At 39.2% G+C, this 16,314-nt stretch overlaps 1 protein-coding gene across 3 annotated transcripts in view; it reads left to right on the top strand.

Moving 5' to 3' along the window:
* The window catches only part of LOC125226153 (elongation of very long chain fatty acids protein 7-like), a 96,368-nt gene extending 80,259 nt beyond the window's left edge, over positions 1-16,109 (top strand). For all 3 annotated transcript variants that reach the window (XM_048130052.1, XM_048130051.1, XM_048130050.1), the window contains 2 exons: positions 12,159-12,223; positions 14,645-16,109. In XM_048130052.1, coding sequence (XP_047986009.1) covers positions 12,159-12,223; positions 14,645-14,960 — 381 coding nt within the window. In that variant the 3' untranslated portion in view covers positions 14,961-16,109. The remainder of the gene's footprint in view (positions 1-12,158; positions 12,224-14,644) is intronic.
* Positions 16,110-16,314: the final 205 nt, after the last annotated feature.

Here is a 16,314-nt window from a genome sequence, read left to right as displayed (position 1 = left end):
GGCAAAATAATGTGAAAATTAGTAATTATTCCGTTAAAGAAATACGGAATGGCAAAATAATGTGAAAATTAGTAATTATTCCGTTAAAGAAATAATACTAAATCGGAACGCACACGTCTGTTACAGCTATTTTAAGTAGTCTATGAAGTTGTCATTGTCAAATTGCTTGCCAGATTTATAAATTTTCTCTAATAGCTGTAACAGACGGTTAGATTTGGTTCGGGCCGGACCGGTCGGATTTGGTCCGCGTGCTCTACAGACGGCCGGATATGGTTCGGAGCGAATTAAATCCGCTGTCCGACTCGAACCAAATCTGCTTCAGAGGGGGTAATAATCGCCCCCGAGTAATGCGCTTTGTGAACCAGGCGTTCGCGGGGACGGACATCAGGCCCCGCGACTATTTGGCCAATGTCACAGAGCGCATCGACTTCCTGAAGCAGAAAGTCTATGCATGGGCAAGCCGTATTCGCCGCTACAGAAAGCGTGTGGACCGATTCCAGCAGAATCGTCTTTTTCAAAGCGACCAAAGGAAAGTATACCGAAGGTGGGAGGAAACCGACCCTCGTGTGTCTGACGTGCGGCTGCCGGATGCTACTGCCATGTCTGATTTCTGGCGTAGCATCTGGTCGGTGCCCGTCGAACACACGGAGGGTGAGTGGATGACCGTTGTCGAACGCGAGTGCGAGAGCATCGAGCCTATGGGGGCTATCACCATCAGCCCCGACGACGTAAGTTGTGCTACCCGTACGGCCCAGAACTGGAAAAGTCCTGGACCGGACGGATTGCACAACTTCTGGCTAAAATGGTTTCGATGCTCGCACTCGCATTTGGCAACGCAATTTCAACAAGCCCTCGATCTTGGTTCTCTCCCACCTTCCCTAACAACTGGTGTTACTTTCCTGCTCTATAAGTCCGGTAGTACCACGGAAGCAAAAAACTACAGACCCATCACGTGCTTGCCTACACTTTACAAGCTCCTTACATCCATTTTGAGAGCAAAAATTAACGCGCATATTGTCGCTAACAACATTCTGGCTCCCGCTCAAAATGGATGTAGGGTTGGGTCCCGTGGTACTAAAGAGCTCCTCCTCATAGACATGACCATCTGCCAACAAGTTCGGCGGAGCAAGGGGGCCATTTCGGCCGCTTGGATTGACTATAAGAAGGCCTATGATTCGGTGCCTCATTCATGGCTGAGAAGGGTATTGGAGCTGTATAAACTTGATGCAGCTTTAATATCCTTCCTGGCTGCATGTATGAGGCAGTGGACCACAGTCCTTCGTCAACCAGGAGGCAGGGATGGCCCCCTGGCCCGCAGGACTTCATAAGGATTGAGCGAGGAATATTCCAGGGTGACAGTTTGAGTCCATTATGGTTCTGCCTAGCTCTGAATCCCCTCAGCACGCTGCTGAAGGATTCTGGGCTAGGTTGCCGGCTTCGGAGAGAGGGTGAAGTCATCTCTCACCTTCTGTACATGGACGATCTCAAACTATTTGCACCGAACACCCAAGACCTGATGGTGCTATTGAAAACCACAGAAGTTTTCAGTACCGCCATCAGAATGGAGTTTGGTGTCGATAAGTGTGCGGTTATGCATGTGCAGCGGGGGAGGTTGTAAATTCAGAAAATTTACAACTTTCTGAGACGATGTCGTTCAGATCTATCTCTGAATCAGAAACCTATAAGTACCTTGGTATGTCACAGTCGTTGGGTATTGAGGATGTTGGCATTAGACGGTCGGTGAAGGAGCGCTTTTTCAGTCGGCTGACAAAAGTCCTTAACAGTCTTTTGTCAGGAGGCAACAAAGTGCGCGCCTTTAACGCCTGGGTAATGCCTCTACTCATATACTCCTTTGGCATACTACGGTGGACCCAGACTGAGCTGGACGCCCTGGATCGGAGGGTCCGTTCACTGCTTACCACACATCGTATGTTACACCCGCGCTCGTCTGTTATGAGATTGTACATCCCACGGAAGTGCGGAGGTCGAGGCTTCCTAAACGCCAAAGATCTCCACAACCGTGAGGTGTACAATCTCAGGAATTACTTCCTTAACAACGAGTGTGGGATGCATCGTGATGTGGTGGCAGTTGACGGAAACCTCACGCCGCTCTCCTTGGCGAAAGAGAACTGGCGCAAACCTGTGGTACTAAGTACTGCGGACCGCAAGGCGATATGGGAGAGCAAGCAGCTACACGGGCGGTTCTACAAGGCCCTCACGGGACCCGATGTAGACCTGCTCGCATCGGTGAACTGGTTACGATTCGGGGACCTCTTCGGAGAAACCGAGGGTTTTGCCTGTGCAATTGCGGACGAAGTTATGATGACGAACAACTACCGGAAATATATCCTGAAGGACGGTACGGTCGACATTTGTCGGGCATGCCGCCGTCCCGGAGAGTCACTCAGGCATATCATTTCCGGTTGTTCTCATCTTGCTAACGGCGAGTACTTGCACAGACATAATCTCGTAGCCAGGATTATTCACCAGCAACTTGCTCTTCAATACGGCCTTGTGGACCGCGAAGTACCGTACTACAAGTACTTACCTGCGCCAGTTCTCGAAAATGGTCGTGCCACGCTCTATTGGGATCGATCTATTATCACTGACAGGACTATTGTAGCCAATAGACCTGACATTGTGATAATAGATCGACTGCAACGCCGGGCAGTGCTCGTTGACATCACCATCCCCCATGATGAGAATCTCGTGAAAGCCGAGAAGGACAAGTCCAGTAAGTACCTAGACTTGGCTCACGAGATAACCGCCATGTGGGATGTTGAATCAACGATCATTGTTCCGATAGTCGTTTCAGCGAACGGTCTCATAGCGAAGAGTCTCGACCAACATCTTAAGAGACTCTCGCTAGGTGGCTGGATCAAGGGCCAGATGCAGAAGGCGGTGATCTTGGACACAGCACGGATAGTTCGACGGTTCCTCTCTCTGCAGCCCTAACCACCGGCAGCTTGGGCCCTGCCCCGCTGCTGGCGGCACCCTAGGTTAGGTTTTTTATAATGTGTTTATATGTTTTTTTTATATTGTTTTGTATGTGTTTTTGTATTTTACTTTTATATTCATATTATAAACAGCCTAGCCTAAGATAGAAAATAAATACTGGGAATAATAATATTATTATTATTATTTGTATGTCTTACCATATCTCGGGACCATGGGGTCCCGGACTTTTGGGAGGCATGTGTGGGGCCGAAGCCAACAGCACAGAGGCCCTTTTAGACACTTTAATCTAAAGGCAAGGGATACACCTGGCGGATACCATCCCCGAGCGCACAATATGATACATCCGGAGATGGTCCCCGCCAGGTGTAAAGACTATTTCAGTGCAGCACTTTTGTGTTGCGATGGGAACTAAGGTCATAGGCTATTGTTGTGCAAGTTGGATGGACTGGATAATGGTCTATGGGGAGACTATCGGACACCTGCCATGACAACTAGTCTCAAGATTGTAAAAGACAGGCGGTGACTCGCCAACTCATTGAGTGGGCCCTGCAAAACGGCCGCACGCATGGTGCGACAACAGAGCAACACTTGAAGAGTGGCTGAAAGGTTGTCGAGAGGTGAGACTGCGGTAGCCAGATCCCGGTGATCCGTTCAGCAGGCCGCCGGCGTTATGACATTTTACACTTCCAACCTGGAGCATAGGTCCCGCTCTTGCGAATCCACTCTGGCCGGCCGGTTAAGGCAAGCGCAGAGGCGAGGGCTAGATGGAAGTGCCCTCTGGAATAGGGGTCCGCGGTGTTAAAAAAACTAAATCGAAATCGGTTCATCCGCTTGGGAGCTACGATGCCACAGACAACACACACACACAGACAGACAAACAGACAGACAGACAGATACGTCAAACTTATAACACCCCGTCGTTTTTGCGTCGGGGGTTAAGAATGACTTTTCAAATCAATATAACACTAATGGCGTAAATACGTGAAAAATAGTCACAATGTGTAATGAATTAAGCATATACAACAATAATGTACAAGTTTTAATTAATTGCAGATATTATGTAAGATGTTCTCAGTTACTGACGCGTAAGGAACGTAAATACTTGCGTCAATGAATGAGATTCACAATCCGATAATAACTTAAAGATTACTTAATAATCAAAGGACACATTAAAGGTGACATGTGGATTTCAACCGCAACATCACTGTTATTGCGGTAAGGGCATTTATTTGTGTGATGAGCACAGATATTTGTTCCTGAGTCATGGATGTTTTCTATGTATATAAGTATTTATATATTATATATATCGTTGTCTGAGTACCCACAACACAAGCCTTCTTGAGCTTACCGTGGGCCTCAGTCAATCTGTGTAAGAATGTCCTATAATATTTATTTATTTATTTAACACAATTAAATAAACAGACAATTAAATAAAATAATTAATGAGAATGTTATCTAAATGCATCATACAACAACATATCTACATACAAGCAAGAACATGGTATCGCAATACTAATAAGACTAGGTACTTAATTTCCATTGCGCTCTTGTAGCATACTTTAACGATAGGCATTTACTTTGAAATTTCGCAAACGAAGATTTGCTAACCCAGCCTTGTTTTAGATACTTACGCAGGAAAATTGATCTAGAAGGCTAAATCACGTACTTATGATCTCTCTTATGTACCACATAATAAGGGGCGCCATTGTCATAGTTCCTATTTCAGGATTTGATCTAGAATAATTATATACAGAGCACCCCTAAACCAAAGTAGTTTTTTTATGATAAGAAAATGACCGCGGTTATACATTTTTAAATTTAACTTTTCCTTTATCAAAACGTGTAACATCAAAATAAAATATATATTTTTGAATGAGATGCCCCAAAATTATCAATTTCACTGTACCATTCCCGATCTGAATTGAAAATTTGAAAAGCATTGAAATTAAATGAAATAGAATGCACCTATTCAAAACAACACGTTACAGTAATTTTCTCAGTAATCAAAGTGACCAACGTGTACAGATTGTTGTTCTAAAGAGGGTGTACCACCCAGCATGTGTCAGAGCACTTAGTGCCACGACACTGAAAATCAGTGGACCCTTAAACTTATATGGTAAGAAGTAAAAATAAAATACATATTAATGTTTACTAAGCACAATGCTAGTTTACAGAAAAATAAACAGATAGAAAAGAGCACTAAAATATATTGCCTTGCATGAGACAAATTTAATATACATATATACAGGTAAAATGGGATGTGGGAAGAGATTTCAATGAGTCACAATCAAAACTTTAAATCGTGATAAGACTCGCCGTGATCCATAATATTTGAAGTAGCACGTAGCACTGAATACTGAGGTAGCAAACATATTAAGCCTACAGTCATTGTCACCTCCAGAATTTAGTACCTATATTTGTTCGTTGTCAAAATTTTAAGGAAACAAGTGCACAGAAATAGTTTAAAATTGGAAGTGTCTAGAGATAAGTTTCTCAACGCTCCGCCAATAAGGATAGACCGCGCCTAGCATTCCGCCCGACGGGATCTGCTCTTGCGCAAGTAGGATATACGCAGAAAACAAACGTGCCAGTTATACTGCGATAGTCAACTTTTTTTACGTAAAGAAGGTGGTAAATGAGATCTAGAGGCAGATAAAGCAAAACTCATATAATAAATAATGTAATTAGTAAACACAATTTACACAATAAATACTTTTTGACAACGAAAAACAAGTGATTGTTTTCCCTTCCTTAAAATACCTAACTATAGTCTTATAAAATGGTCCAGTGCTTTAATACGTACCTAATTAAGTATCAAAACGGATGTTTTTTTTCTAGTTTTCTGTAATTTATTTTTTTCGGTAAAAAAATCAAAACAACTTCATACAGCCATTCTTCCAAAAATAAAAGATATATTTCGGGCTATAGTTGAATGGTTTACGCTACCTGTAGTCATTTGTTGAGAAAATTAAGATCTACGAAGCTCCAGTCAGAGACAAATCAAATCCCATTGCCTACTTTTTACGAACACACTAAGTTCGCCTTATTTCATAACTTGTTTACACATATTTTAATCGTTTAATGCCGTTTTTCTTAACAGTTACGCGGTTCTTCAGAATCGTCTTAACTATAATTCGCTTTATTAGCTGTATTTTATGTACATAAACTAAAGTCAATCCAAAAACTGGAACCAGCACATGAAAATGCCCAGTACAGCTACCGCAGTATAACTCAGTCGTTCAGGTTTCGACACTCAGCGGAACGCCGTCCTTTCCCCAGTCCCCCCTTCCATCGTAGCATTCAAGAATAACATCCTTTCAAGTCTATTAAGACTATGAATCAATCAATTCTCGTAAAACGTGTGGTCAAGTGTGGTGTTTCTCTAGATAGGCATACCTAACGTTAAGTATGTGACGTATGTTTTTATATCATGGCGTTCATGGCTTTTACTAATTGTTAATTTTAGCAAGGTGGATTCTGCCAATGTTATATTGAAGACTACCTATTGACTTGTAGGAAGGTAGTGTTGGAAATTTTGATATTTCATAATTAAATTTACTTGACGTTGTAGAGATATATGTATGATTATTTAGGCTAAAATTTGTGCTCTTCCTAACCCGTTTGAGAATATAACCACAGTATAATAAAGAGTACTATCGTACAGTATGGCCACTCCCGCTCCCCGCTGAAAGTGCCGCCCACCCCCTCTCGGTTACCTCACAGTTACCGCTTGTCAAAAACGCGAACAGTCGACCTGTCATATTTCACTCGTACAAGCATAGTACGCGTTCACCAACACGAGCTTAGACTGTGTGCTAGGAACGCGCCTCTTTCATATATTTGATCGCCAGTGTCCGAGGTGTGATATAACACAGAACATATAAGTAAAAGTACAGAAGGCACTCCTTTGATGTTCACAACAACCCGCCATTTTAAATTCTTACCTACAATAACAAAAGGACCGCACGCGTGCAGCCGACATTGAATTTTATTGCGCCGCGCGAAGGTCGTCGCCACTGAATAGGCCGCGAACTTGCGGCCGCCGACATTAGGATCGCGGAGTGAGTTGTCCCTGATTTTAGGCGTAAATTTAGTTGTGTATGCAATAAATATTATGTTATTTTTTATGATTAAAGCATTATAGAATAGAATAGAATAGAATAGAAGAAACTTTATTCAAAAACGCTTAATTTAAACTTAACTAATAACACTAACATAATAAATATTATTGTATTAAAGCGTAACTGAAAAGGTCTCCACTCAGCTTCATGCCAAGGGACCCTGGAGGACCCTGACGCTGGTCTTCCGTGGAGACCCTTCCGAGAGAGCGCAGCTACAAAATATACAAAACAAATCATTTTATAGTTTTTGTATCTATATTTATATAAATTTGAATATAATTATAATTTTAATAATATTTTATGCTATGAACTATTCACCTGTAATAGAGTCATACTCAATTTTTACAAAATAATCGCATAGAAATGATATGATTAGATCCAAATGATTGGCGTAACCTGGACATAAAATATACAATTAATTATTTTTGTTACCCTATCCTTAGCACAGACTTAATTACAGTTTTTCTGTAAATTCAAAATATATTTTCTAAAGTTTACCTTGAACGAATACACTGAAAATGAGTTCCTGATAGGAGGCGGTATATTGTTCCAGCACTTCGTGGCAGAGTATTTAAAACTGCCACGAAATGCGGCGGTGCTGTGCCGTGGACAAAGCAAACGAGTAGCTCCCCTAATATGTCTCTGTGAAAAAGTTAGTTTCTCATATAGATATTGTGGCCTCATCGTCTTGACAATACCAAAAAGCATACAGGCAAAATGCATTGAACGTCGTGACTCCATATTCAATAAACCATGACTATTTAGGTAAGGAGTGACATGAGTCCGAGATGGAATGTAAAAACAAAAACGTGCACACGCATTCTGTACACGTTGTATTAACTTTTTGGTTTTTGACAACAGACAGCCACCTACAACAGTGTCTGCATAATTGAGTTTTGACAATATCAATGATTCGCACAATGATACTCTCACATCAGTACTCAAATACCTACGTACGTTATACAATATTTTGAGTCTATAAAAGCATACTCTAGAAGTCTCCACTACATGGTTGTGAAACTTAAGGTTACCATCCATGAGCACACCTAAGTTTCTTGCTTCTGCTACCTGCTCGCATTAAAGGTTGTATTGGGCTGTATTGTATGAATTGAATATGATTATGCGGCAAATAAAAACCAACATATGTATATTATATGTATAATATATGAAAAAGACACCAACGCTTGTTACTTTTAAAGTCAGCGAAAGTGTACATACAGACTGCAATTAGGAATCTCAAGTCTGCAGTGCTCAATCTTCTTGACCTAAACCTAGAAAGCTAGGTTTGGCTTAAATTGCCCGGAGCTATAGAAAGCTCAATTTATCATAAACATTATTAATCATCTCATATTCAGTACAGTATTAGAGGTACCTAACTTTTTAACCCCCGACGCAAAAACGACAGGGTGTTATAAGTTTGACGTGTCTGTCTGTCTGTCTGTCTGTCTGTCTGTCTGTGTGTGTGTCTGTCTGTGGCATCGTAGCCCCCGAACGGATGAACCGATTTAGATTTAGTTTTTTTTATCTGAAAGCTGACTTAGTCGAGAGTGTTCTTAGCCATGTTTCATGAAAATCGGTCTACTAAATATGTCACGGTCGGGCGATTTTTCAAAATTTTAATTTTGTGGTTAGGTTATTTGTGTGCGTTTGGCTTGCGACTGTTGGACGAGGAAAAACGCTGATAGCGGCGAGCGGCGTGTCCGTCGCAGTCGTCCAAAATAGGATCACTTGCCAAGAGTATTATTGCTAACGGTCTGTAGCGTATCGCATTATCTTTCTTTTTCTCTCTTCAGTGCGGCGACAACAGAGCCAGTTGCGTATCTTTCGCCACGAAGACCAATAACTGTATTCTTGCCATTCTTGGCTACAGCCGGGTAGCCGAATCATCATCGACGCCAGACGCCGACAGAAATGCAGTCTAGCTCTGTCGCGCCAATACGTAAGAGCGATATAGATAGATAGCTACGAAACAGATATCATCGTGAGCGTTCGTGCATTCGGCTACGCACACAGGTTTTGACCATTCAAGTCTAGGTATACATTTTAGTCGTGCCGTATGATAGCGCATACATCTCCGGTCTTCAAGCGTCGATCAAAATGTAGACAAGAATGAATCTGTTTTGGACAACTTGGCGGCGCCCGCTGCTAACTCGCGCACTATCGCGTTCGTTTAGTTTTCGTCCTTAAGCAGTACTTGAGGCGCAATCTAGCGAGCGAAAAAGACAACTTATCAGAAGTTTATGTTTGACGTCCGGATTGTGATGTGATGATGTCAAATGTTACTGTTGCGCGTAGCACAGCTACATAACTTAGGGCCACTTGCACCAACAAAAATGGAGGGTTAACCCTCAGGTTAATCCACCATTTTATATGGAATTTGACAGTTGACAGCCCACTAAACCTGAGTTAAGTTGTTGGTGCAAGTGGGTCTTATTGTGATAAAATTAACGTAATAATGCGGCGGCGGACAGCAATGGCGGCAATATCCGCAATAGGCCTTCTAGTCAAATCAGCTTCTTTTTAAGAACTGTCAAAACAAATTTGGACGACTTGCTAAAATTGAATTTATATGAAATCGAATTGAGTGACGTCACGATCAACTCAGTTACTTTATATATTTCTACCTGACTTATTATTATTAAATAGAAATTGGATTTAGAAATAAATTTGACGCCGATGTTTTTCTTACGCACGAGCGATATAATCTGATGTTTCTTTCGTGATTTCCATTCGTGCTTGGTATAAAATATTTTATTTTAACTACAGTTCCCTATAGCAAAGCAGCTGGATTTGACATCCGGAAGTAACCTTTATTCATTCCAACGTGACATGTAGGTAATTAAACGAGATTTTTACGTTCTCTTGTCTCGACTTGTTATCAAATATACCCATTGACTACTCTATAACCATGTGTTTTGAAGTAGATCCGGTTTTCCCACCAATCAGGTTAATGTGAAAGTTAATGTGTTTAGATAATAAGTTATGCAGAATTTGATTTAGAAATTTTTTTTTTTTTTTATTTTAAATCAAAATCATTACACTCATTATGTGTGTTTAGATAATTAATATTGTTTACAGAAAAATGTCGCGACGGAATTTATAGGTACTAATAGTTGTCACACAGATAAAAGTGCCTTGAAAGTTGGAAAAGGGGCCTACACATTATAAGTCTGCCGGATGGTATAAGCACGTTCAGATTGTTAAGTAATTACTAAGGTATGGTCACAGTATAATAAAGAGTACTATCGTATGGCATGGTGGAAAAAACTGACAGGCTATGACAGATATACGTCGAATTAGTGATCTGGAAGCCACCCCAGCGTTCTTTTACGTAGTTACATCTTCTTCTTCTTCTTCGTGTAAAGGGATCAATAAGTAAAACTAAATTTTGGTTTGCCAATGCTTAGCCACTTCAAGCCCTCGAGGGGTAGCCCTTAAGAGATCTTCTTCAGTACACGTTGTTGAGCACCGGGGGCACTGTCTCATATGTGTTGTTGTTTGGGGGACGCCACAATCGCAGAGTATGTCCCCATGTCGCCCAATCCCCCATTTCTGGAGATTATCCTTTGATCGTCCCACTCCCGTCCTGAGTCTGTTGAGAGCTTTCCAGACTGCCCACTTTTCCTTTCCGCCGGGAGGCAGGTCGTTCCGCTGGTGCTATATGTAGCGATGCATCGTTGAGTTTGGAGTTCCATGCATTAAGACGAGCTTCCCGGGGAGTTTGGTGCTGGAGAGCTGAGTTTGTGACGAAACTTCAACGTAGTTACATACATACATACAATCACGCCTGTATCCCATAAAGGGGTAGGCAGAACACATGAAACTACTAAAGCTTCAGTGCCACTCTTGGCAAATAAGGGGTTGAAAAAAAACGAAACTGTGACATTGCAAACAATTTGTAATCAAGTGCAAGTGAATGCAGAGTAAATATTGACATAACCACAAAATAAAATTTTGAAATAACCCCCGACATAGTGGACCGATTTTCATAAAACATGGGGAGGAACACTCCCGACTAATTCAGCTTTGAAACAAAAAAAAACTAAGTCTGAATCGGTTCATCCGTTCGGGAGCTACTATGACACAGACACACACACAAACAGACAGACACGTCAAATTTATAACATCACGTCGTTCTTGCGTCGGGGGTTAAAAATTCATTGCACTTCAAAAAAAAATTTAAAGAGAGATTATTAGTTTACCATAATTTACACACGTTAGAATGAGGCAGTCAATATTACCGTAAGAGCGGTCTCTTCCAGGCAACTTTTTGTAGGACTTTTTTGTAGTAGGTATTGCAGAAATTTATTTAGAGGAATAATCTATACTAATATTATGAATGGGATAGTTTATGTGTCTGTTTGTTTGTCCATCTTTCACGGCATAACGGAGCGACGAATTGACGTCATTTTTAAGTGGAGATAGTTGAAGGGATGGAGAGTGACATAGGCTACATTTTGTCTCTTTCTAACGCTAGCGAAGCCGCGGAAAAAGCTAGCTTAGAAAAATTAAACGTCATTGCTACCACATGCTGATTTACGAAAGCGGTGGTATCAGTTACACTTTCTGTCTTAACTAATCGATCAAGTTGTCAATTCCGTAACGAGATATAGTATCGCAGTTTGGCAGGTCGCATTCATAATGAGATATCTTAAGAGGGCCATTTAGAATCGTTGTACCAGTTAGATTAAGTAACCAAGACGACGCAATTTTCAATTTTATTTAATAATTTATACTTTTACCTACGTATCATTCTAAGAACTTCTGAGATTTCGAAATGTAAAAAATAAAGTTTTTTGTGAATGTTTTAAATAATCTGTGAGATTTTCCCAAAATCTTTAAACGTTTAATAAAATTATAAACGTATAAGGAATCTTGTTGTGTGTATGATTTTTATTAGATAGAGCAAAATTTCAACCGCAATTTTAATTTGGGTTTACTTAAGACGTTGTGCTAGCCACTTTGATCGTCATATTAAAGTGCAAGCGTATTTTTCTCAAATTTTCGTTAGATGTTTTAAATAATACAGCAGTTTAGTACTTACCTATAGTTTAAAAAAAAATATTTGCTTTTTTCCAGATCCAATTCTACATGGTACTGTTCCACTCAATCAGCGCTCTCTTCTTCGACTGTGGATATCCAAGGTAAGGTTAAAAAACATACAAATTAATAATACATGGAGTAGACCCGTTTAGTTTTACTATGCAAACTTTGCACGGCATATGTGATAACAGTGACATCATTTAAAGCCTGATAAATAAATGACAAATGATGATAGAAATAAATGACTATTCTCAAGAGGGCGCTATTGACAATTCAGTATGCCTCTTGTGTTCATAAGTTTTGAGACGAGAAAAAAACTGACACTATAAAAACTGAAAAAATTTATTGTAATATGTCAAACATAGGACTATCGATGTACAATAATTGGTCGATCAGCAATTGATTGGGTGTCCCTGTACCTCTTGAAGGTATAATATACAAAATTGCGACTAGCTCCAATACTTTTAATCTGATTGAAAATCTCCATAGGTTTTGCACCGGCTTCATACAACGAAATCACCGTTGACCTTTCTTTCCCGCCATCGCGATAAAGATAGACAAATAATCGAATAAAATATCCTTTTTAAAATTAAAAGGTTCCAAATTCAAAATTTGAAACACTGGATGTGGCATGTTCTTATTTCAAATTCAACTTTTTAGATTCGTCTCAAAACTTATGAACACACGAGGTAATATGAAGAAAATAATTCTAATGAATATCTAGAGAGCGGATCTCAGGTAACGATTTTTAATAATTATAGATATGACTAGTGCAATTTTTTAAATAAATTTCATGTGGTTTATAATAAGGTCTTACAATTTTTTCTTATTATACATCGCACACCGCAAACTTCGCCGAATAATTAGATTAAATTAATGTTATTTTTGCAACAAACTACAGAAATACTAAAGAAAAGTATTTTATTCTAAATAAAGGAGTTTGTGTACAGGAAGCGAATTTTATTTTAATTTGTCTATTCTTTGAGTCGTAATAGAAGTGTGCAATGCGCAGACGAAATATTCAAGAAGGAGAACTTAAATAAATAAACATTGGCATTGCGGTCCAAAGGGGGAACGCAGCTAGCCTTATGGGAACCTTACCGGCGGGTTCAGACCTCGGTGACCTTGCCTAGTTAATAGGTACTTTAATAAATAAATAAAATAAACTATAAAAAAATTTACAGACATATTTTTAATTTATTATCATCATAATCTTTAACCAATATTCACAAAAGCATCAAAAAGGGTTTTATTTTTATGTTCCGATACATTTATTTTTGTGTAAAAAAAAAAAAATTATGCGAGTCATATCCATATTAACATTTAAATCGCTACCCGAAATCCGTTCTCTACTAATGAAATTTCGCTACATGGCGCGTAGTCATAATATTGCTGATCAGGCTTTACGTTTAATTACCGGTCTGGCTCAGTCGGTAGTGACCCTGCCTGCTAAGCCGCGTTGCTGGGTTCGAATCCCGGTAAGGGCATTTATTTGTGTGATGAGCACAGATATTTGTTCCTGAGTCATGGATGTTTTCTATGCATATAAGTATGTATATCGTCGCTTAGCACCCATAGTACAAGCTTTGCTTAGTTTGGGGCTAAGTTGATCTGTGTAAGGTGTCCCCAATATTTATTTTATTTATTTATTAATTACTTTGAAATTATGACGTTGACGGTGACACTACATCCCTTCGTGCAATTTAAGTCGACGGCGATGTTACGTTATAGTTTGATTAAATTTTTTTCAATTTATTTCAGTCGAATTATTTCAATTAATACTCTACCTCGAGGAAAACTATAATTGATTTAAGTAATTGTTTTACGCTTAATAAAGCCATTGTTTCTTTCCAAATCTCTAACAAATGCCCTTGCCCGAGGTTTACAAATCAGGATGTTGAAAAGAGTTGCAATGGAGAATGCAGTGCAATGTGCACTCGAGCAAGGAGCGCGGTCACTGTTAGTGCTTGTGCACTTGTAAAGATGCATTCGTGTTGTACATTATTTCATTGTAATATACATAATATTCTGAACATTTCGGGATTTTAAACCTCTGTACTGACATATAGAAGATTTATTTCTAAATTGTATTATAACGTCTTGGTCTAACTGTAATGTAGTTTTTATGGCCGTAGCATACATATCGATATAGTCTCTGGTATCTGAAGATCTAGCGCGATCGCGATAGTAATAAAAATCAGCCCTTTCAAAATTTCAAATGTATAAAAAATATGTATTTACTTTATCGTATTGATAACAGTATCCATCATGCGTAGACAGGTTAGATTAAAAAAAAAACTAAACCAAAATCCACGTCACAAGAAATCTCACATACTTACACACTTTAACTCACACACACATGATTTACACATGATTTGATGCTGTGGTTGATTGGTTGGGAATCTCAACAGTATATTAGGATATAATGTTGGTTTTCGTTCTGAAACTCCGTGCATTCAAATACGTACTTAGTACTCATTATTTAATTTTACTACACTAACGAAACATTTAAATATTCCCAGGATCATCGCCTTCGGCCTCGTGCTTCACTCCACCATCTTCATCGTCCTCTTCACCAACTTCTACATCCAAGCCTACAAGAAGAAGCCCAAACCACCCACCAACAACAACACCATCACCAACGGATACGCCAGGAACGGCCACATACCCAATGGCCAAGAATCCACCCAAGAAATCAATGGCAAGATTCCCAACGGCCAAGAAATGAACGGCAAAGTTCCAAATGGACTCGAGAATGGAAAAATCTCAAATGGTAACGGTCACATCAAAAACGGATGCCTAAATGGTGATGTCAGAGGAAAAGAAAAGGTGCAATAAGACTTTACCAGGCCCAATGATCGTGTTTTTATCTGCAGCTTATGCGGCTTTATCCACTGCGATAAATGATAAAAACGCCATCATTCACAGCCACCCAGCTTTAGTTCCGTAAGGAGAATTTCGTGCCCTTGGCTTCAAAATGTCAACAGTCACGACATTTTGGATTAATTTATCTTAATTTAACTGTATCAGGGCCCTTATTAAGCTCATGGTCGTAAGAATTCCAAAAGAAAGGTCCAATGCCAAGACCATTATATGCTTATGATGAAATAGAGGTATAGCATCGATAATCGAATACTACTCGTATTTTTGTCATTATTATAAGCGCGGAGTAAAACCAGATGATGACGAATTTTGTAAATGTATGTCACCATTTGAATGCTGTATTTACTTTGTGTGAATACTTGTCTTTCAAATCTTCATATTTTCTTTTACCTAATAATTTGTAATATACAATTTGCGGATCAAATTCGCTATCTCGAAAATATGAATAAGTGTTGGGATGTGTACCGAAATATCTCCTTATAAATAACTTATAAAATTATGTACCATATTTTGTTATGGTTCCACTGTGAGCTATGGTTGATATTATTTAAGGTGTAGTATTGTAAATAAGTACCTGTAAATAAAATACACAGTTTTTGTTCTTCTCCATCGCTGCATGAAATGTAGCGTTCTGTCTGAGAGGGAAATTTGTTTCTTTAATAAATTACCTATGCTAGTTTCACTATTAATTAACTAGCTATCGTGATTGTTTGCAACTTCGATATATTGACAAACTTAAATATTTATACGTCAAAAATCATAAAATACCTACAACATCAACATCTCCTTATATACGTCTTTATGACTTGCATAAAATGATTTATGCAAGTTTCACTATTAATCAACAATTCGGAAAGATATTGCAAAAACAAAATTTAATATTTATGTTTTAAACATCTTAAAATAGAACATCAACATTGCCTCATATGCCCCTTTATGAGACATATACAAAAGTGATTGAGAAGCGGATAACGATATTTCGATTTTTATCGATTGCAGTGCACTTTTCGCACTTTTAGAGCATGTAAAATGATATTTCTTGTCTAAATGTGCACTGCTATTCACCATCCAATCATTTTATTAATGCAAGCGCAAATGAGTCTCTTTTTTAAATATATTATGCGACAGTTTGTTCGGTTTTATTTTTTAAATACTACAGACAATGAAATAGGTGGAATCGGGATATATCCATAGTATAAGCTGAATGGATATAGTTTTTGTTTTACCGAACTACCTCAATATTCCGTCCAGTACTGATACCTATTATTAAAAATAAGTTCCGTCCATGGTTATGCTCAATTAATTAGTT

The sequence above is a fragment of the Leguminivora glycinivorella genome, chromosome 5 (genome assembly GCF_023078275.1).
Source record: "Leguminivora glycinivorella isolate SPB_JAAS2020 chromosome 5, LegGlyc_1.1, whole genome shotgun sequence".
NCBI lineage: Eukaryota > Metazoa > Arthropoda > Insecta > Lepidoptera > Tortricidae > Leguminivora > Leguminivora glycinivorella.
The sequence above is the reverse complement of the archived record's forward strand: the minus strand, read 5'-3'. Positions and strand labels throughout refer to the sequence as shown.